This window comes from Rhamphochromis sp. 'chilingali' (assembly GCF_963969265.1).
Source record: "Rhamphochromis sp. 'chilingali' genome assembly, chromosome: 20".
Taxonomy (NCBI): Eukaryota; Metazoa; Chordata; class Actinopteri; order Cichliformes; family Cichlidae; genus Rhamphochromis; species Rhamphochromis sp. 'chilingali'.
Genome location: NC_137947.1, coordinates 19,259,535 through 19,282,208, shown reverse-complemented (window position 1 = coordinate 19,282,208; position 22,674 = coordinate 19,259,535). Strand labels below are relative to the sequence as shown.

The window sequence follows — 22,674 nt, the reverse complement described above, 5'->3', positions numbered from 1 at the left end:
GTGTGTGCCCTTTACTTTTCACTATCACAATCATAAATTCTAAAAACCAATTGCTTAACTTGGTCTCTCAACATATGTGGCTTTTGTTGCACATGGGGTCCTATCATGTATCACTGTTATAGCTTTTAGACCCTCTTGCTTCACGTACACTTTCCTTAGTGAGCTCAGTCTGGGGTTTTTGTTTTTTTTTTCTTTCTTTGATAAGCGGAAGCCCATCCCTTTCCTTTTTGGGACAGGCGCATAACCCTCGCCAAACACCTCTCTTATGACGGATGACTTCACTCAGTCATTGCAGACAGAGCCCTGGATAGCTCTGCAATGCATGCATACTTACGGCAAATCCCCAAACGCACACACATATATGCACACGCACACAGTCGGTGCTGCTGACCTTGTATAGAGGTTGCAGCTTCATAAAAAGACCAAAATACCTCTTAATCTTGTTCTACCAGCGCAAGGAAGAGGAAGAAATCTCCCTCGTCTATATAGTGCCACGCCACTGTCTGACTGAGAGGTGTCCATGACTAAAAGAGGCACAGCATTCCCCAAAAAAAAGAATGTACATAAAAACAGCTCTATTGCAATATGTGCATTTCTTGTGAGTTACACAAGATGCAGTTAGCTCTTAATATAAAGCATACTGTTTGTTTAGACTGTGTGTGAACTGTCTGCAGTTTGTTTGTTGTTAAACTGGCTTGTGTTTACAGTAAAACAGGATTTCGGTTTCGGTTACAGCCTCCCATTGCACATGAAATATCGTCTCCAGAAACAGGTTTTTCCAGGCAGTGTGAAGACATTTATGCCTGTGAATGTTGGGACTTGTTTGAATGTGTAACAACGCAAGAGGCAGAGGGATGTTTATCTATCTGTCGACTACTTTTTTTTTCTTTTTTTTTCCTACAGGTGTATATTTTGGCATGGATGTGTTCTTGCTTTCTCAAAGCCAAGAAATGTCCCCATAATGTGTAGCAGGAGTTGAGCTACACTGATTACTGATGTTTTCTCACAGCTACAATGATGGTATAAAGAGCCAGAGTCAAAGCGGTCAGCCGCTGACCCTGTAGTATCAGTCTGGTATGTGTTCCTCTTTTCAAATAGTGTTTTTTTCCTTCTCCTGGGACCAAGAAGCTGGAGCTGTTAAAAGGCCTCTTAATGCTACTGGGCCAATTGCAGCCATGCACTTAATCATTTCAGTATTGTTTTTTGTCCCAGATCCAAGAAGAAAAAATCCGAATTCAGACTATTCAAAAGCTTTAAGGACATGAACTTCGAAGTAGAACATAATTACCATTATGTTTAGGACATGTTATTAAAGAAACCACTGGAACACTGCCAGCTGTTACGACTCAAAAAATTGTTACTCTAAGCTGCAATGAATTTCTGTTGGTACCGTGCTTAATTTTCTCACATAATTCAGAAGACTGTGTGCGACATTTTAATGAGAGTGCAGATTGTAAGGAAGAGTTGGTTCTTCATCAACCAAAGGGCTTACAGTTACAAAAAGGTGTGTGTGCGGAAACTCACTGGTTTATGAATTTGCTTTGTTAGAACAGTTTTCATTTGTATCCAATACTTTTAGCTAACACCTTTAACCTATGGTCCTTGCTAGTACTGAGTTGAAACCCTTTTGCTGCCCTAAATGTTTGTGACGTAGATTTACAAAGTGCCGGAAACAGTTTTTTCAGAGATTTTGCTCTATGCTGACATGATAGCATCACACAGTTGCTGCACATCCGTGGTCTGAATCGCCGCAATCGCAAAGCTGCTTTATTTGGTGGCTTGGAGACTATGGAGGCCATTTGAGTTGAGTGAACTCATGTCATGTTCAAGAAATCAGTTTGAGATCATTTAAGCTTTGTTATCCTTCGTTATCCTGCTGGAAGCAGACTTCAGAAAATGGGTACACTCAGGCCATAAAGGGATGGAGGTGGTCAGCACTAATACTTGAAATGATGCTCATTTGGTACTAAGGGATCCAAAGCATGCCAAGAATCACCCACACATTCAAGGAAGGATAGTCCATGCCAAATTCTTACCCTCAGAGCAGAAACTGAGACACATCAGTCCAGGCAACATTTTCTCAATCTTCCTAGCAGCTTCAAGCATTCTGGCCATTCTCTTCTGACCTCTGGCATCAACAAGGCATTTTCTCCATCAGGACTGAGCTCACTGGGTATTTTCTCTTTTTTGGAACAGTCTCTGCAAGCCCTGGAGATGGTTTTATGAGAAGATCCCAGTAGATCTACAGTTTCTGAAATACTCAGACCAGCTCGTCTGGCACCAACAACCATGCTACATTCACAGACAGTTAAATCACCTTGCTTCCCCATTTTGATACTTGGTAAAAAGACATTGTTTTGCACATTTTATCAGACAGAAGATAAATGTGGTGTATTAGGTGTTTCAAGCTTCACCATGTATTACCCAAAGATTTTCATAGTTTGTCAAAAGTTTCATGAGTAAAAATCCTTCCCAGACTCTTTTCAGGCTAAACCCAGGAAGAGCTCATACATATTTAGTTGCCTCACGTCTTTGTCTTTCTTTGTTTGGTCTTCTTTTATCTTTTGTATATCTTTGAATGTTACTATTCCCCTCATAGCTTGGCTTGAGTGCTGCGCCAATCTCAGAAACCAAAACTGTGAACCACAGGAAGCTTTAATAGCAAGAATAGAAATTATCTCCTGTAAGTCGGCTAACTTTGCCTTGAAGATGATAAGGCGGCTAATAATAAGACTCTCGTGCCTGATCGTGCACGCTCTTGGCTGAGGTAGTAATGAATGTCAAGCACTTTATCAGAGGCTAGCCGGAGATGTGCCATCTTTGTTTGATAAAGGAGAGATGTTGAGGTCTGCCCTTTCATTCAAGTGCCTACCCTATTTTTTTTTTTTTTTTTTTTTTTTTTTTTGTCAGGTCGTCCCTTGCTGCGCTCTCCTTCTTCATCCACTTCTCAAAGGGAAAGCCCAAAGCAGATCGAGGCTGGGAGCCGTCATGTCACTCATCTCTCAGCCTGCCCTCTGCTTGCTCTCCTCAGATGTCCAATCAGCCTAATTTTAGCTTGTTTTAGATGGCCGTGTTAAATATGTCTCTGTGTCCCCAAGCGTGCCATGATGCAGATGATCTGTGTGCATGGAAAGCACACTCACGCTGTGTTTTCTTTTTTTTTTAAATGATGCTCCTGTGTGGTTTCTATTTAACAGTGAGCAGATTTAGCACAGGAAGGCCTATTTGTGAGGTGGGGTGGAGAGCATGGAGAGACATGTAATGCCGTTTTTAGGAGTCCCTTTACCTTTCAACGATTGGAAAAAAAGCTGATTTTAGCATCCAGACACATAGCTGAAAATGTCACCAGTAGACAGAGGTATATTAAGTTGCTGGTGCTGAGGCAGTTTGTTTTGTAAACACTTGTGGTAGCTATTTGGATGTATACATATGGTTTTACTCTCTGACAAAGACTATATATAAACTGGCTTCAGTAAATTTTTGGAAATATAATCTTTGCATTTAAAGGCTCGGAGGACTGGAGCTGTGGTAAGTCTCACTTGCACACTTGGAGTTATGGTAGAAAAAAAAATAGTGCACCCTTTATCAGTTCTAGGCTTTAACATATCAGGACATAGTTTAAGAAAATCATCTTTCTTTAGCAGCTATTAAAATTATTTAAATCTAGCCTTAGGTGTAAAATGACACCCAGCAGTTTCCACTGTTCCATCATTTATTTAACAAAAACTAAACCCAAATGCAGAAGCAGAGTGTGAAATATTAAATACACCCCGTGATTCAGTAGCTTGTACAACTTTTAGCAGTAACAGCTTAAAGTAATTGTTTTCTGAATGACCTTATTAGTCTCTCACATCATTGCGGAGAAATTTTGGCCCGGTCTTCTTTACGTTGCTTCAGTTCATTGAGGTTTGCAGGTATTTGTTTTATGCGCAGTTCTCTTAAGGTCCACCTACAGTTTCATTCTGGTTGAATTCAAGACTTTGACTGGGAAATCGCTTTTCTTTTTCAACCATTCTGTTGCAGATTTGCTGCTGTCCTTGAGATCATTGTTCTGTTGCATGGCCTAATTTGACAAGCTTTAGCTGTTGGACAGGTCATGAACTTCAACATGTAACTTGCTAACTAAGGCCTTTAGGGTCTAAGACGTAGCTTTTAGGTTTGTTGCACTGTACAATCTGACCTTTAGCAGAATTAGCTGGGATGTCCTAGAACGATTGATGGGTAGCAGTAATTGACTTTCTAAGATAAGTTTTCATCCTTGGCATTGTGTTAACATATACCTGAATATACTAGAGCAGCCAACTGCTAAATCTTCTGCTTTTATAGAGGTGCTCACACTTGCTGATGATCAGTTAATCAAGTGCATTTAATGAGCAGCACCTGGCTCCTACTTACCCTCCTAATTCCTACTTGAAGCAGTGAAAATGTCCGTAGTTTTTCACACGCTGTGTCTGCATGTTGGCTCAGTGTCTGTTGAATAAGTAATGGCACAAATCTCATGTCATGTGGTTCAGCAGAGGTTGCATTTACTTAATTTTAAGACGTGCGAGAGACCAGTGTATTTTCATCATGTTGTGATACATAAAACCTCAAAACTGAAAGAGGGTGTACTTTCTTTTTACCATGACTGTAAGAAACAAGCAAAAGAAACCACAGGACCCTGAGCTAGAGACAGCGAGACAGGGCCTCAAACACAGGACCTCTTTTTCCTTCAGTGTTACATAAAGCTGTTATGTCCTACTGTGATGGAGCCACTGGGCCTGCAGCTATAGCTTTCCCCCACTTAAAGTGCTGATATGTTTCGGGAACATATAAACATTGAAAAATTTTGTTCATACTTTTGAAGCCTTAGTGCAGAGAGAGCTTTAGAATGAATATGTTATAAAACAGAGAAGCCGGAAGCCACCATTTGTTTAGAGTGGCAGGTGTGATGAATAAACAGTGTATAGACTGAGGATATAAAACAAAATAGTGTTATACAAGGAAATATGCAGATTACTAAGTGGCTACATTAATTTCATTTAGTCCTCCTGACTCTGTTTTCTACTTGCAAAGACTGTAAATTGATTCATTTTTTGCAGCTGTAAAGCCAGAGTGCTAATAAAAATTATTAGAGAACAAATAAAGGCAGTGTGCATGAATTTAGATTTGAATGTGCTCTGTAAAAAAAAAAAAAAAAACCCCACCACAAACAAGTGATTACATAACATCGCTGTGTGTGTGTGTTCTTTTTTTCTTCTTCTTTTTTCCACAGACAGCGAGATGGTCCCACTGGATTGCCTGCGTCCTCGTTCTCTCGCTTCCGCCCACCAGACCGCCATTCAGCGAAGCAGTGGTGACCCTCGCCTCTCCGTCAGCCTGTGTGACCTGAGCCTGCAGCAGCAAGAGATGCATCTGGAGGAAGATGATGAGGATGAGGAGCAGCTACATCCCCTGAGCTCCTCCTCCTCCTGCCATGTGCCCCAAAACTCACAGAACTCACAGCAGTGCTCGCTTCTGCCCAGCCATTTGGACAATGATCTGCACTTTCACTCTGTGCACGGCATCCACGTAACCGTGCTGGATAAGCACACGGTGGCTCGGCTGGATCACCGCGGTGATGAAAGGACATTGGTGTTCACCAGCCGACCAATGCGCTGCTCAGAGACTGTATTTGTGAAGGTGAAAGCAGGTGTCTCGCGGCCCGGGTCGCTTTCTTATGGCGTGACATCCTGTGACCCCGCCACCCTGAGGCCCATTGATATGCCGTCTAACCCAGAGTCCCTGGTTGACCGCAAGGAATTCTGGGCTGTGCGTCGCGTAGCGATGCCACTCCACAGCGGCGATATCTTGGGCTTTGTGGTGAACGCAGAGGGGGAGGTTATGATGAGCCATAATGGCGTCAGTGCAGGGATGCAGCTGTGCGTCGATAACTCCAGGCCTCTCTGGATGTTCTTCGGTCTGCACGGCACCATCACACAACTCAGGATTTTAGGTAGATTCAGTTGATCTTTTCATGTTTTTATCTTTTCATTGTGTGTGTGTGTGTGTGTGTGTGTGTGTGTGTGTGTGTGTGTGTGTGAGAGAGAGATACCTAAAAATCTATTTTTATGTTCTTAAATCAAATTTGGATTAGAACAAATTCAGGAAAAACCTAAGCTATCACAAGAATGGACTCCATCACTGTTATTGCTCCCTCAGAAAACACTAAGATTTTTTTACCTAAGAGCTGCTTGCATTGAAGCCATGTTTAACTGTCGAGCCACAGCCCTTTTAGAAAATGAGTTTTTGGTAATTAGATTTCAGTCTTTTATTAGATTTCAGTTTTTCAAGATTTTTGTTCCTTTTTCCTCCTTCTGAATAATTAAATCTTCGTTCAAGGAAATCAGATGTGCTCACAGATCTTTGCAGGGTGTCAGTTGTAACTTTCCGTTCTTAACTGAGTGCGTGATCGTGGAATGACCTTTGGAAGCTGAATTCCCACTCAGTCAAGTCATGAAATAGTTTCTCCCTCCTCTGTTGTCTGGGGCTGCTCTCTGCCTTTTTATCAACTCATATATCGCTTTTGGAATTTACATCCAACCCCCACGATTTGCCCGTGAATGTTAACTTTGTACCGTCGGATGAACAGACCTCGTATCAGCTGGGTTTGATTCCAGCAGATTTCACACAGTGGTAACGTGACGTTACCTCAAGGTACTCTGAACTAAAAGTGTGGGTGTGCGTACACAGTTCAGGACTCAGAATGAAAAAAAGTAGGAACAGATAATTGCGCTCTCCAAAATAATTTCTTGGTTGGAAATGAAATGATATGGGTTATATGTAAATGCTGTAGTGATTATGACTGAGTAAAAACAGATTTCTTTTCAGGGAGCTTTGAGGAAATTGATTTGCCTTCAGGCTCTGTCCAAGAGCTACAGATCACTTGATTGTTCAACTCTTCAGAACATGTAATCAGTCTACTCTGTACATATTTGAATCTCTTTGGGAGAGTTTCAAAACAGGGTTTACTGTAGGTGGAAAATTGAAGGCCCTCGTGTCAGTAAAAGGTTATTTTTCTAGGTCATTTGACATTCAGCATCTGCCCTCATTTTGTGCAGAACGAGGTTAAGATTGAAATATTTATTTTGATTTCCTCAGTGGTAAGTCTCCTGCACTTTAAGGATTTTTATAAGCTGGAGCTTGGACATAGTTTATTTGCCTGTATTGGTAAAATATCACAGCAGGCAGGAATCATGAGTGAGTGCTTGTGATCTGTTTATCTTCATCGCAGATTAAGTCTTGATAGAGAACAGTTTTCTTACAGCTCAGAATTACACGATAGACATCTTTTCATAGAAAATCTAACATTTGAGATGAAAAAGAGGGTCAAAATACTCTGGTTGGTTAGTTTTTTTTTTTTCTATAATAATTCATCTGTGGATTCTCTGCTCTCTCTCCTTTCATGTAGTCAGTCAGACCAGGAACTGAAGAGGTTATTTCTGTCTTGCGTGGGCTCCCAGCAGTCAGCATTATGTATCAGGAGGGTGCCTGTGATCGCTCCTCATGATGCCCTCCATATGCATTATTAAAATGTAATTGCATGGAGAATTGCAATGCTGGGTTTTCCACCCACAGCCAGTTCCTGTCACACTGGTCCTCGAGTCGTCTCTGTACTTCCTCTTTTCCTTCTGCCTTTTTCTTCCTCTTTCTCCCTCCCATCCTGATTCTTTGGGGGTATGAGCATTCTTCGAGTCATTACCCACTCCAGCTGTGGGGAGTGCATTTGTGACGTCTCTGCTCACCCACTCGCAGCATCCCGCACGCCATGAGTTGCCATGGAAACATCTAGCCAGTGAGGCAAGTGACAGTTTGTCGTGGCTGGGTGTTGTCAAGCCCGTGAAGCGGAACAGATGGGAGACTGTTGCTCTCACGGTGGTCATTTTGTCCATGTTATCTCAGAAACAGTGATTTGATCTTTTCATGGGTCGGTCTAAGGGTCTACTCGTGTAATTACATGCTAATTTCAGTTGTAAATGTGATTAATACATATATGAGCTGTAATTTATTAATATTTTCAAGAAAGATTCGGCAGAGAATTATCACCTAACTCTGACCACAGAGCTTCCAGCTTCTTTCAGTTCATTTTTGTGGTTGTGCTCCCCACAGCAAGTAACCTCTTCTTAAATTAGGGTTTAAATGAACCATTTGTTATAAAGTTGTGATCTATAGTAATAGCATTAGTATTAAAAAATGTATTTTTTAATACTAATGCTACTTATTTTTTAGCACTCTGTTTTAGATGGCAGTTACTCAGAATTAGCTGCTGAACTGGCATATTTTAAAATTTGTGCCTTACATATTTATGTTAATTTTGATCAATCACAATATCAAAAAATGTAGTTGATGCAAGAAAACTCTGCAGGTATTCTTGCAGACAGCTCCAAAATCCTTCACCAGTAGGACAGGACAGCTTGTATCATGCCACTTGGTGTTGCTTGTGGAGCTTAATGCGTTGGCTATGAATAGACTGTACAGTCACCGGCCACTTTGTTAAGTACACCTGTTCAGCTGCTTGTGTATCAGCCAATCGCACATCAGCAACCAAACACATTCAGACATATAGACATGGTCGAGATAACCTGCTGAAATTCAAACTGAGCGTCAGAATTGAGAGAAAAGGTGATTTAAGTGACTTAATGTTATATAGATGTTTGCCCCAGATGGACTCTAGTGTTCACAAAAAAACTGTCCAGTCAGGAGCACTGTCTCTGGGCAAAACACACCAGAAGTTCACCAACACATTAACTCAGAGCTGCCACATAAGCGCTTAATGGAGTGCCGTTTAAATGCTACTGTATGCATACATCCTCTCACTTTAAAATATATAACTTTATGAATAAATAAACAGATGACTCTGAGAAGAGTGTGTCTCAGCAAAGTGCTGCGATCATCAGTCCCAGCGCTGACCTTAAATGCAAGTAAATTAGGGAACGTTTAAGCACGCATAACCAGAAGCAGTGTGTTCATGCAGGCTTTGCTCCATCTACTGATTTTTTTTCTTCTTTCTTTCACACAAACACACTGGTGGTTGCATGATTAAAAAGCTACTATGACTTGTTTACATAAGCTGAAACTGAACTGCAAGCGGTTCAAGTGGTCCAAGGAAAAGGCATCAGAGTTCAGTGCAGCAAATCGGGTCACGTAGCTACAGTTATGCAACAAACTGTATACATTTTACAAACCCTATTAACGTTTTCTTGGTTAGAAAAAAAAATCTCACAAAACACAGAGACGCTAACGTGATAGAACAGCTGCAGAAGTGAGAGAAACCAAAGCAAGTGAAGGACTGCATTGAGACACGCTTAAAGGAAGCAAACGGTTCATCAGTGTTATGATGGAGAAGTAGATGCAAGTGCATTATTCATATAATCCTGTAGATACATGTTGCTATTAGCTGTTTACTGCTAGTTCGTCACTTCTGCAGCTGTTGCTTCACGTTATTGTCGCCCCAAAAGAATTCCTATTTTGTTTTGTGAGTTATGTTCCACTTCTATTGTTTTGGGGGGGGGGGTTTGTGTGTGCTTTTGCAGCATTTTTCTATTTGCTGTCAAAACAGAATATCAAAATCTAGCAATCTTTCAGATGGCCAGCAGAAGGTCGCTTCTTTGGTTCCCAAATGAAATCTGATAGTACGAGAAAATGACCCTACTACTAATTTCATGATCTCATCAAATACTTTTCCAGTGAGTCTGTGGTCTCAATCACTAGATTCAGGTCTTCTTTAATACTACATGATGTTCATTTTCTAAATTATGGTCCCATTTAGAGTAAAATAGAAGACAAAGCAGGGTATGTTTTATGATTTGGCTGCCTTTCCTCCTCCACCTCCTTATGTCTTGCTTGTTTGTTTTCTTTTAAATGCTGGTATGACATCCATCGTTAATATAAAACCCATGGCTGCATTGCAGTAACTAGAGCTGACTCATAATTGATTGGATTTTGGGGTATGGTGGTAAAAAAGAATAATATTTAGTCAACCTTTAGCAAAATTTATGGGGACAAAAACACAGTTAAAAAATGAGTTTCCCTCACACCTGACACCAGGAAAACACGTTTAGCATGGCAGTGAGTTCACTGTACTAGCACATAAGCTAGTTGCTAAAAGAAAATATGCAGTACTGGATGAATGGAGGAGTTAAGTGGGGGGTAAAACAGGGCTAAAAGGAGAGCGAATATCAAACTTGGGTTTGGTGGAGGAATGCTAATGTTCATCCATAATTGCTTGATGTGTAAATAAACAAGTGTTGAAAGCCACTATACACATGCTCAACCACAAATACGTCTCCTGCACTGCCAGCACAACCAAAGACACACATACTCACGATCTCACAGCCAGCCATGAATGCATAATACAAGAGAAGACAGAAGGGTACATGAATAGACAAGAAGGTTATCCATTTGGCCTTATTGGAGTTCACCAACACATTAACTCAGAGCTGCCACATAAGCGCTTAATGGAGTACCGTTTAAATGCTACTGTATGCATACGTCCTCTCACTTTAAAATATATAATAACTTTAGGAATAAATAAACAGATGACTCTGAGAAGAGTGTGTCTCAGCAAAGTGCTGCGATCATCAGTCCCAGCGCTGACCTTAAATGCAAGCATCATGGAAATGGAAAAGGCATCAGAGTTCAGGGCAGCGAATAGGGGCACGTAGCTACAGTTACGCAACAAACTGTATACATTTTACAAACCCTATTAACGTTTTCCCTTCCTTTTTTTGTGAATTTACAGCGTTTTGCTTTTTTCCTGCATTTTCCCACCATCTGTGGTTCTTCGTTTTTTTTCTTGTTCTCCACTCCACATTGTATTGTAAGAAAATTTGGATAAGCAAATAGTGGAACTGAATGAAAACCACTGACATTAGATAATTTGACACATGGAAGCATGGTGGCGCCAAGTAAGTGACCAAACCAACTGTGTAGCAGTATTTCAATGTAAAACAACAATGCTACATCACTGCCAGGCAGACTTGATCAGATTTTGTCTTTCTATGAAATCGGGGTTGGTACGCTCTTCTGTGAGGAGAGATGAAGTGCCAGTATGACGCCAGAGCCTGTAGTTATCGGGTGCGGATGGGGACACATCACATGGGACGCACAAGAGAGCGTCTGTAGAGAGGGGTTTTTTTTGTACCCTACCCGGAGGTATTGTGGGCTCGTGAAGGAAGAAGGAAAAGTAGGGTGAGGGGAGATTACATCAATTCATAGGCTCCTGACTCACTCACACGCCTACACACACACTGTACACTCATAAGTCATCTTGGTGATAGAGAATATTTGACGTACGTGTAAGGGAGAGAATGACAGGCTGAGATAGCGACAGAGATGTAACAAGACATCAAACCTCCTACATTAGCTAATTATCAGCCCTGACTCTCAAAGATGCGGACGATTGAAAAGTGAAATGTTTAATCTTTGCATGTGAAACTTTGGCACTTTTGAATACTTCTATAAAGGTATCGTTTCCTCTCTATCCCCAGGCTCATCTCAGCACCCAGACCTGCGAGGCCCATCGGTGCCCAGCTCTCCATCATTTACACCAAACACACCCACAATGCTTTGCAGTGGCAACTCTGAGTCCAACCTCAACACTCCTTTGAATATCAACCTCAATTCAAGTCTCAACTCCAACTACCACACGCTTTTTTCCTCCTCAACAGGTTTGTCCAAGCGTTTTGGGTTTTTTTCTTTCCTTTCTTTGCGTATCTTTTCGGAGAAGTTTCGTGACATCTTTACAAGCCATGTCATGGTCTCCGATTCAAGTATTTCCACATGCCTTGTTTTTTCCAGATTTTCCATTGTGTTTATAAAAAGAAAATGTTTATGAAATTTACATTTATTAAAATGCAGAGGTGCAACAGAGCAGTGAAACAGCCAGCAGCACGCAAACGCTGACTGAACAGCACCAAGACGTCAAGTCGCGATGAGCACGTCAGTGCATGAAGCAAATATTTACCTTGGTGATGTGAAGCAGCGATCCTTGACATCACTACCGTCCCAAGCTGCCGGCAGTATGACAGCAAAACAGGAGTGATGATTGGAGTGCGCACTCAGTTATTCTTGCACAAAGTTGTCCTGAAGCTTCATTAGCAGGAAAAATAGGGGAATAGTGCTGACAGGTAAAATAAAAGATGCGTTGGATGTAGGGTACGTCGGATTGAGCAGAGCTGAATCTGTCTGGGTGAACTACCTGGAAGGTTTCTTCCGTTTTTCTGCCTCACCTTCAGACTCTCATATCTCTAATGGCTTTCTTTTGTCACCCCAGGTACAACCCCAAGCTCTCCATTCTCTAACCATCCAGAGTCCCCCACCTTCCCATCCTGTTCCAGCTCATGGAGTGATGAATGCACCATCTGCTATGAGAATGCAGTGGACACGGTCCTCTACGCCTGTGGGCACATGTGTCTCTGCTACGCCTGCGGTCTCAAACTCAAGAAGATGGCGAACGCGTGCTGCCCCATTTGCAGGAGGACAATCAAAGATATCATCAAGACCTACCGGAGCACGTAGGCTCGATAGGCGATGTCAGGTTCAGCTCGGCACATTGTCAAAGCCATGTGAGACTTTGTAAAGACACGGCACAAGCCTTGATCGTTTGCGTGTGCAGTCTGGCTCAGGTACTTTAAACTCCACCATTAAAGCGTTTTAATTATATCATGTCTAATGCACATCCTTAGCAAGCTAACAGTTGGTCCACTGAGATTCATCAGAGATCAATCCAAACGTACAGTGTGATCAACGGAGACACATTTTTGTGTAGTAACAGCACAACAACAACACACCTTGACCTACTTCCACTGAAGAGAAGAAGTAATCTGAAGAGGCATCTGTCCTACTTTGCCACAGTAGCTCATCAGTCTGCTGGTGATAGCATCACTGCTGGCTAGTTTTATGAGAATTAAAATTGTCCAGAGGAGTGGAGAAATAAATCGGTGGTTTCACCAGCTGCTCCATTGCAGTTTTTCAGGCCGCCTTGGTTAAAGTGTTTTTTTGGGGGGTTTTTAAGTAGAAGCTCATGGCAAGATCAGATCGCGGTGAGGAATGAGTAGAAAGACAGAGAAAGAATGTGGCGAGTGTGGTGTGTTTGTGGTGAAAGTGCTTCTCTAGCAATAAAACACAAAGAAATGTCTGACCCTACAGGGTGAAGAAAAGCCGGAAAGGGAGCTCTGTTGGGTTATAAATGAAGTGTTCTGCTGAATATCTCAGCACCTGCTGTGCTTCTGTGAATGTCAGCCAAAGCAAGATTGCGCAAAGGGTAAAAAAAGTGTGAATGTTGTCACCGCAGAAGGTCACGCTGGCGGTGAATGAGCATGTAAATCAGTGAGGAGGAGGAGGAAGGAGGCGAGAGGATGTTGTACGTTTGGGATGGAGACAGGGAAGAAAGAAGCGTCTTTGCTGCATGTCAGGGTAAAGAAAATGTTCACGCAGACGTACCAGATACAACTTTAGAAAGCCTGTAAAATGAGGGACTTGCGTGGATTGCATGTCCTGCTTCTTGGCAGCCGTTCACACCATCTCTGGCTGGTTGCTAAAGCCTGCTGGATGCTATAATTGCACAAACGTCATCCAAATAAACAGTGGTGGGCAGGGAAGCATTTTAAAATGCTGAAAGAGCACATGAAGATGATGAATCAACCTCTTCATCCCTGAAAGAATCAGGGAATACGAAATCCCACATAAGTTACAGATGGCTCCTCTTACTTCAGGTTACGCCCCTCTCTTTCATGCATCGAATCTCAACGTGAATAATTGCTTTCAGTTATGACATATTTATGTGTCCTTGAGCGGATTGGAAATTTAAAACAAATCGCAAGTTTGTCATCAGCGGCAAGGATGTAGCTTGTTATTGTGGGACATTTGTGTAAAAAATGTCATTTGCATATCAGTTTCTGAGTGCTGCTCTCCATCGATAAAAGCAAACTCCAAGGACACTTTCACTTGACTAATCTCTTGCATTATGTACTGCTTTGAAATGTTAAGAAACACAAGATATGTTCAGGTGTTACTCTGGCCTCGCTGAAACATTGCTCATCTTTAAAGTAGTAAGTGCTGATTTCTTTTCGAGCTTGTCGTCTTGTGGGGGAAAATTGGCAGTTACTGTGTGGATCATTTGAAGGACAGCTAAGTTTTCTAGTGTGCCTTTTAATAAAGAGAAGCTTGGACAAAGTTAGGCTCCTCACTGTGAAAACCTAGAGGGATGCCAAGGTCCTTTTTTATCTTGGAGCCACAGGTGGAAGCACAAAAAGATTGGAAGCAAACGCATCAATGTGCTTAATATCAGCGTGTGCTTTTTATTCACTGCTACTAATGAAATGTTTGTGTCACTACAGTGTACAATACTGGAAATTAGTTGTGAGCGTTGAGAGATGCTCACAGTGTACATTTCTACCTGGGTTCGTTTTCCTTCCTGACCAAATATTACCTAGCAGAAATCCAGCATTGCTGAACATTTGAAATGGATGAAACGGTATTGATGAGTGTAATATTAACTGTACATTATGAGGTTTATTTATTTTTCAGTGCTACAATAAGAAATTATCACTGTTTCTTTCGTATGTGTGGGTGTAGTGTCCAAAAAGTAAGAACATTGTTTATTTTATGGTTCGCAGACAAAGACAAAAGGAAACTTTTATTTCCCTGAAAGGCCCCTGCGGATGTGTCAGCTGATTTTCACTGAAAGAAATAGTTTGACATTTTGGGAAATGCTTATAATAAACTTTATTTATAAAGCACACTTAAAAACCAAGGGTATGCCAAGGTGCTTAACAAGTAAAATAGAGTATAGGAGGAGGATAATAGAAATAGGACCAAAGCAAGTACTAAATATGCAAGCAGATAACTGTCACTAATACATAGGAAAGCAACAGGTACAGAGCAAACAAGAATTTAAATGAGCATAAAAGTGCATGATATAAAATCATAAAAGAAATATTAACTAGAGGGAAAGGCAAGATTGAATAAGTGGGTTTTTAATCGTGATTTGAACAGTGCAATGGAATCAGATGCGCGGAGGTCGAGAGGAAGGGTATTCCACAGTACCGGGGCAGCCAGAGCAAACGCACGGTCACCCCGGGACTTCAGTCGAGATCTGGGTTGGGTCAGAAGTAGTTGAGTGGCAGATCTGAGCAGATCTGAGTGTTCTAGCAGGAGTATGTGGTTTGAGAAGTTCACTAAGATAACTTGGCGCTAATTTATATACATTTTGCGGTGAAGATTCAGATGAGATGATCCGTTACGCTCTCCAGTGGTTGCATGGTACGTACATTAAGTCAAGCACTCTATTTAACTACATTTTTGTATTTCGCTTGAGCATTTCCAGGATTTCAGAGAGAAACATTCGACTTTTGGGAATGTCATCTCAGTCTGTTGCTCTTCATGGAGCTAGAAAATCAAATATTACTTTCTCTAAAAGTTAGAGAAACTGAGAACCAGATGATAATGCTACTTCACGACTGATGGATATTTAAAAAAGCAACTGTTTGCTTACAAGTTTGCCACACCACGTCAAACCGTGGCCTACCTGAACAAACACCCCGAAGGCTTCGCTGTTTGCCTGCCAACTCGTCCCTGCCAAATAATAGTGCAGCCAAATCTGTCACACATCCTCTGGAAAAGTGGTGAATGGTGTAATTTGTACACTTTGATTGCAGCCGTGTGATATTTTTGGAGGTACTTGTTGCAGCTCACCCGACTCTGTAGAAAGGCATTTCCAGACAGATAAGAGAGTGGTATCACTCTATTCATCAGTTTCCCAAAAGGCCAAATAAGAGAAAATCAAATGTAAAGTTGGAATTGTTTAGCTTTACCTTTTGGTAATTTATATTTCTCCTAATTGAGCGTATTTAAACCGTGTTGTGGCCTGTGAGTAGTTCTGTTGATTCCGAGAGCTTCTTTTTTTCCCCCCAAACGTGACCAAACTAATCCGAATGAGGCAGTACGTGAAGATGGGCATTGTGTATTTTTGGACAAGAAAATTGTCTCTTTATTTTGGTTTTCTGGGCTACTTTGTGGTTTCTGAATTCGCTAATTATGTTCTGTTTGTTAAATAAAATTTAAATCACTGGCTTTCCTCTTTGTCTGTTATTTCCCGATGACTGTATAACATGACCAAAAAAAAAAAAGAAAAGAAAAGAGCACACAGAGCAATTCTTTCGATACAATAAAGAGTGAAAACTGACCATTTCCATTTAACTGCCGGGGTGCTTTCTGTTTTATGCACAGCAGGAAAAAAGAAGTCAATCTTGCACAGACGGGGAATGAAAGTGCATTAGCGCCATTACCTTTTCCCAAAATATACATTATACAAATGTTTCATTTGTGGGAGATTTACCTCTTGTACATGAAAATTCAAATTAGGCAATAGCTCGAGAACTAAAAAGGCGCCCAACACAAACATTCTCTGCAGTAGTATACTTGACTAACATCCCACCATATACTATATGAATAACAAAGGCAATGGCTTTTAGTAAACGGCTATAACTCACAGGGAAACTGTTTAGAGTTGTGGTATGTAGACCTGGACAGAGTGAACATCATCTGTTATTTACTACCCTGCAGGCCTGGCTCTAATGCAGCAAGGTTTTAAGCTGCACTCCAATAGGCACAAATACAGCCTGCGACGTTCGGACATGAAACAGGCAGCAGTGTGTTCAGAGGTGAGAGGGAAATACACAACCAGGGACTGTGAAAGTGACATGAATACAGTACATCTCGCTGGTGTCTGTGTACACACAGACTTTCCACTCAGACCTCTCAGTGAACCTGGCTGTGGGCCTTGTGAAGGCTTAAGGGCTTGCCAGACGTGTTTGAGCTGTGTTATGGTATCTCTTCTAGACAGCTGTTTGGTCAAACGCGCAAACTATCAACTTGTATTAATGTATTAAATTTGTATTCCAAGAAGGCAAGGCACTATCAATTTTGAATTTTAACTACACATCAGACAGTCTGAGTTTGTGTTTGTTCCTCTGCTGTAGCCGAGGCACTAAGCAGCTTTTGGTATTCAGTGTGATGTAAAAGTCTTTTCCTCAGTCAGATTGGTGGCATCGAGGGACAGACTCTAAAAAGTGTTATTTAAAAACTGCAATTTTTTTGTTTTAAAGTCCCTGATATCAAATGAGTCCTTTCAGCCTTACAGTAATTATTGAGCTGATGAAGGCACAGGTGAAGGTCACAGTGATGCAGTGCTTTGTCTGCACCAAGATGCTGAGTACTGCTGCCATCCAGTGGCCAGAAACATGTCCAGCATCTTATGCACCGGGCAGAAAACACAGACAGTATGATTTAAAAAGCTTTCAGTGCATTTTGAAAAAAACAAATATTTCATTCAAAAACTCAGTCAATACATGGCAAGTCCATTTTTTATAAATAGTAATGGCAGTAGGTTGACAAGAATCTCATTTTATAGAATCAATTTTGACCATTGGCCATAAATATAGATTCTAGTACCATTCTTTAATCATTACATATATATAGTTAATCAAATATTTTCTTTCCAGGTGCTATAAATCACATTTTCCATATTTCATCATCATAAACTATCAGCTAGTTTTCAGATACTTGTGGTGACACAATGAGGGACACATCGCTTTTAAATTTGAAGTCCCCGATGGTGTAATGCATTCCCTTCTTCTCCCTGTCTTACCCATGTGATTCATCATTTGCATTCACAAGTAAATGGCCTGTGTTTGTATATTTACTAGTCCCTAAGGACCCCTAAGCGCTTTACACATCCAGTCATCCACCCACACATTCACACACTGGTGATGGCAAGCTACAGTGTAGCCACAGACACCCTGGGGCGCACTGACAGAGGCGAGGTTGCCGGACACTGGCGCCACCGGGCCCTCTGACCACCACCAGTAGGCAACAGTGAAGTGTCTTGCCCAAGGACACAACGATCGAGACTGTCCAAGCCGGGGCTCGAACCGGCAACCTTCCGATTACAAGGCGACCTCCCAACTCTTGAGCCACGATTGCATGCATGTAAATAAACATGCATGCAATTGTGCACATTTAACTTGTTATAAAGATGATGAATGGACATCCACAATTAGTTCCAAGCCAATGACTGCACGAGTCTCAACAGTGGGATGGACATATTCCACATTAAATTTCTGTGGGCGGTAAATCTTATTACAATTCTGGAATCAAATCCGATATATATGAAATATGCAGAGTCTGACACTGGAAAACCACTCCAGTGTTTTGATTTGGTGTTTCTCTGATTGCAGCTGAAGGCGATCATATTATACGTCTCCAGACTGGTAACTTTAACGTTTGCTTTGCGAGTTGATGCTAAATTAAGTCGCTCAGCAACCGCAGAATGAAAGCCAATGTCAAACGTGCAGGTTCTCCTAAAGCAGTGCTGCTGTCAATTAGAAATGAATGGAATCCTAAGCAGCCCAGGATGATCTAATTTATTTGAATGAAATCATCTGGCTGGTAAAACACTTGAGCTGTATTAGAGCTATAGATATATGCAGATGTGGAATGAAACTAGATATAAACACATCCAATACTGAGATCTTTTACAAAGTTAAAGGTGGAAAGAGAACTGAGGGGTATCCTATTGCCAGTGATTATGGCTGGTAATGAATTTCATCATACTTTCTGTCAACTGTTAACAGGATTATACAAAAAAAACTACCCACCAGAATTTCATGAAACTTGGTGGAGAGCTGTATTAAGAGAAAAAAACTTTTGTGAGTGGGTGCCGAATCAAAATGCTTTTGTGAAACAAGGTATTGGCCTTGGGAGAGGATGTCCTCTTAGTGTGCCCTTCTAGCTCTCAATCTGCTCAGATGATAATGATCACATTCACTCACAATAAAGAAGTGCCCCTAAACACACCTGGAACGCAGACAGGAATAATCTCATTTTGGTTTATCACTTTTACAACAATATCAGTTTTTTAAATGTGTGAAAGATGACTCGTTATTTTTTCTTCCTTGATAGGTCCTAAAAAAATGAGACAGAAAATATTAAAAATGAAGCATTTTAGCAGCATTTAAGGAGTATCAGAATTCTATATGTACATCCCATTTTACATAATTAATGCTGTTCAATAATGCAGTTTTGTGAAAAAGACCGTTTTCAAAGAACTTTAGAACAGTTTTTAGCAGCAATAACTTGAAAGGATCCTTTTTATGTATGAGTTTAGCAATCTTTCAAAGTGCTGATGAACAAATTTGGCCCACCCTTCTTTAGTTCTTTGAAACATTTATATATGTCCCAGCATATAATTTTATTTAAATTCTGGTCTGGACTTTGAAAGGTCCACTGCAACATCTTGATTCTTTTCTTTTCTTTCCATTCTACAACAGAATGGCTGAAAAAAGTAAACTGTCCTGTTTATGACTCAATTTTGGCCAAGCTTGGCATCACATTTGACTCTAGAATACTTTGGTATTCAGAGGAGTTCACAATAGACTCAGGGATCAGGTGCCTGGGTCCTATGGCAGCAAAATAAACCAACTCATTTCCCCTCCACCACCATAATTGGCAATTGGTATGAGGTGTTTGTGTTGATATGTTTAGTTTCATCCGTCCAAAGAAAATAGTTCCATGCTGCCATGTTCTTTTTATATGTATGTTGGGAACCATGGAAGTAGGAAAACAGCAAGTACAGGTAAAATTTTAAAATTAAATTAAATTTAAAAAAACAGATGAAAGAACAAATGAATGTTCAAAAGTGCATTTATTAAAGTAATTCTTTTGGCACTTTAGTTATCATCACTGATCAAACAGTTAACATCAAACAAAAGTGAGAAGGTGAGCGTCCCCCCAAAAAAGGAATACTGTCAAATTTACTGCCCAGCAGAAATTCAAAATGTTATTATAATTAATAGAGCAGTTCATTTTAGAAAGGTTTAAATGACTTTTGCCTTTGTAATAATAAAACATGTATTAACATAATTATTAAGTAATGAATTTACAACATTTTCACTGAGCTTTTGCCTCTGAAATTAAAAAAAAAAGTTAAGGGAGCTCTGCTGTAACTGTTTTGAACTTTAAGGGAGAGAAAATGCTTGCAAATTATTTCATGAGGACAAAATTACATAATTAAATGGATAAAATATTTCACATGAAGGTGACATACAGTATAAAGAGATATAAAAAAAACATGCAGCACCAAAATTTTACTAACACAAAGCAGCTTTGGCAACAACAGAGATTTTCTTTAGGAAATACTGTAAAAAATAACAATTAAAAAAAGGTTTAATTTCAACAGCTCAAGGCATCGTCAGTATAATGAATCATTTCAAACATGCAGTAAGCTTTAAGTTCTTAAAATGTGTTTAATAAAATTATGTTAAAAACTAACAGAAAGGGGTTCGAGGAGCAGACACAAAATGACGTCTTATTTCAAGTTAAAGGTAACCACTGGAGAATATCGTTAACTCACTCTTCCACTCTCTGGTGTTGTCTTTGGTTGTAGTTAAGTCCCGATATATTGTTCCTGATGCAAAGTCTTAGGCACTCTATCATGTAGATTCATATTACCAGATGCATTGTTTCATTACAAAGTTAAAATTTGATGGGGGTGCTCGCTTTGGCAAAGGTACCGGAATTCAATCCGGATTTAATGTCCGGGAGTTAGCTTTTTTTTTTTTTTTTTTTTTACAAAATAAGTCTGTTAGAGTAGTCTTTACACGCATGTCCAGAGTTCTGCCAGCTCCATACACGAGTGCTAGTGCTTTTTCTCGAGGTAATTTGAGGGCACCCATCCTTTCCTTGGTCTGCCATTGTCCAGAACTTTGCAGTACCACCACCCATTGGGGTTTTTTTCAAGAACCTCCAGACTCGTCCCCTCAGGAAATCCCATCGTCTCCTCATCACCGGGGTAGTCTGCTATGGAGATGTAAACCTCTCTGAGGTTGTTATGGATGATGTGGGGCTTGGGTTTCACTGTAGATACAGGAAGGGCATTCTTCTGAGAGCTGACACCAAGGGATTCAGAGCTGCCAGTACCAGATCTGTTCCTGCTTGGCAGTGCTATGTTATTTGGTGCCAAACTGCGTGGCACAGTGCCAAAGGAGGCATTGCGCCGCACTGTGGGGCTGGCGCGTGGGTGATCTGTTGAGTTGAGAGACTCATTTCTCCTGAGAGAGCCAACAGGGCTGGGACCGTCTCTGATGGGGGCTGAGATGAAGACAGATTGCGGTCTGACAACCTGCTGCTGCTTGATGCTGTTCTGCTTGAACGCGCCAAACAAACCCGTAGGTTTGGAGAGACCACCTGGAGGCTTGGAGGGGATGGGTGGAGTGACCTTCTTTAGGTTTTGGTTAATATTATTCAATGCGCGCACCCTTTGTTCATTCTTCTCCAGACTGTTGGACTTGCTAAGGCTTCCAGGTTTAGTCGGAGTGCCATCGGATTCGGATCCTGCCGTGTCATCCTGTGGCCTGACAGGTTCCAGGTAATAAGTTGGAGCCCAACCCTCTGCATCTCCCCAGCGAATATACCACCAGCCACTTTCCTGCTTCTCCAGCACCTCCACCTCCACTCCACCAGGAAAGCTAAGCTCAGACTCTTGGACTTTCTCGTACGGGTCTGTGGTGCGGTACAGGCTACAACCTTCCAGGTCAGAGTCTCCTCGGCTGCCTTTAGAATAGATGGAGGAGAGATCTGATGTGCTCTGAGATGAGAAGGAGTCCTCAGAGGAGATAACTGAAGCAGTCTCCAAGTCCTCACCTTTAGCTTTGGTACCATTCTTCAGCTGTCCCGTTGGCCGTAATTGCCTTCTTAATGTGCTGATGTCCATCTTCTCTGCACTGGAACTCTTTGCTAGCTGTGGTTTGGGCCTCACCACTGGCCTTAGCTTAGAGGAAGATTTGGTGGATGAGGATGGCTTGCTTTCCTCCTGGTCTTTCTTAGGTCTAGATAGATCTGGGGTGGACTCAGTGGAGGCAGATTTTGGACTGGATGCCTCATCAGTTTTGGTTGAAAATGAGCTCCCATTCAAGTCAATCTTGAGCTTATTACCTGCAGGTTTCCGTCCACCAGATGTTGGGTGTGCAGTCTTGTCAGTTTGTGACAAGACATTTGTCTTGGAGGAATTGGAGTCCCTGCTGCACTGCCTCTCTGGGGTCTCCCTGAATGGTTGAAAGCCATCATTCTCATAGATACATTCTTCCTCACCTTCGGCCTCTCCCTCTGCCTCGTGGCCATCTTCAAATGACTCACCCATCTTGAAGGAGGCACTGTGGAGTGATGAGGCTGGTGAAGGCTTTGAAGACATGTGAGAGCCCTTCTCTGAGGAAGTGTCCTCATTCTTTCCATCAACCAAGGAACTTTCTCCTCTCAGAAACTCAAACTCAGACTCCAGGTCCAGATCGCCAATGGCAGGGACATCATATTCTGGCTCTTCATAGACAGGCTTACCAGGAGACACAGGAGATTCTGGGGCCTCAGACCCAGGGCTGCTGGGGGGTGCAGTCTCCACCGAGTCCTGTTTCTTGACAGGTGGAGCTGGAGGTGGAATTTTTGGGCGGCACAAAGTGCTTGTTCTACGATTCAGGTTGGGTTTTTTACGTTTGTCAATGTAGGAGCAGGGAGCCCACCCCTCCTTTTCTCCTATCTGGACATACCACCAGCCACCAGAGTTTTTCTCAATGACCTAAAACACATTTCCAAAGAAAAAAAAAG

General features: G+C 41.5%; 2 protein-coding genes across 3 annotated transcripts in view; one reads left to right on the top strand and one right to left on the bottom strand.

The window, feature by feature from the left end:
- LOC308387859 (E3 ubiquitin-protein ligase NEURL1-like) overlaps window positions 1–16,083 on the top strand; it is a 34,879-nt gene extending 18,796 nt beyond the window's left edge. Inside the window, exons 4-6 of the mRNA XM_080868189.1 lie at window positions 5,255–5,974; window positions 11,508–11,687; window positions 12,293–16,083. Of these exons, the coding sequence (XP_080724315.1) occupies window positions 5,255–5,974; window positions 11,508–11,687; window positions 12,293–12,537 (1,145 nt within the window). The 3' untranslated portion in view covers window positions 12,538–16,083. The remainder of the gene's footprint in view (window positions 1–5,254; window positions 5,975–11,507; window positions 11,688–12,292) is intronic.
- A 4,540-nt stretch (window positions 16,084–20,623) lies between these two features.
- LOC308388896 (SH3 and PX domain-containing protein 2A-like) overlaps window positions 20,624–22,674 on the bottom strand; it is a 61,744-nt gene continuing 59,693 nt past the window's right edge. For both annotated transcript variants that reach the window (XM_080869867.1, XM_080869868.1), the window contains one exon: window positions 20,624–22,645. In XM_080869867.1, the coding sequence (XP_080725993.1) occupies window positions 20,717–22,645 (1,929 nt within the window). In that variant the 3' untranslated portion in view covers window positions 20,624–20,716. The remainder of the gene's footprint in view (window positions 22,646–22,674) is intronic.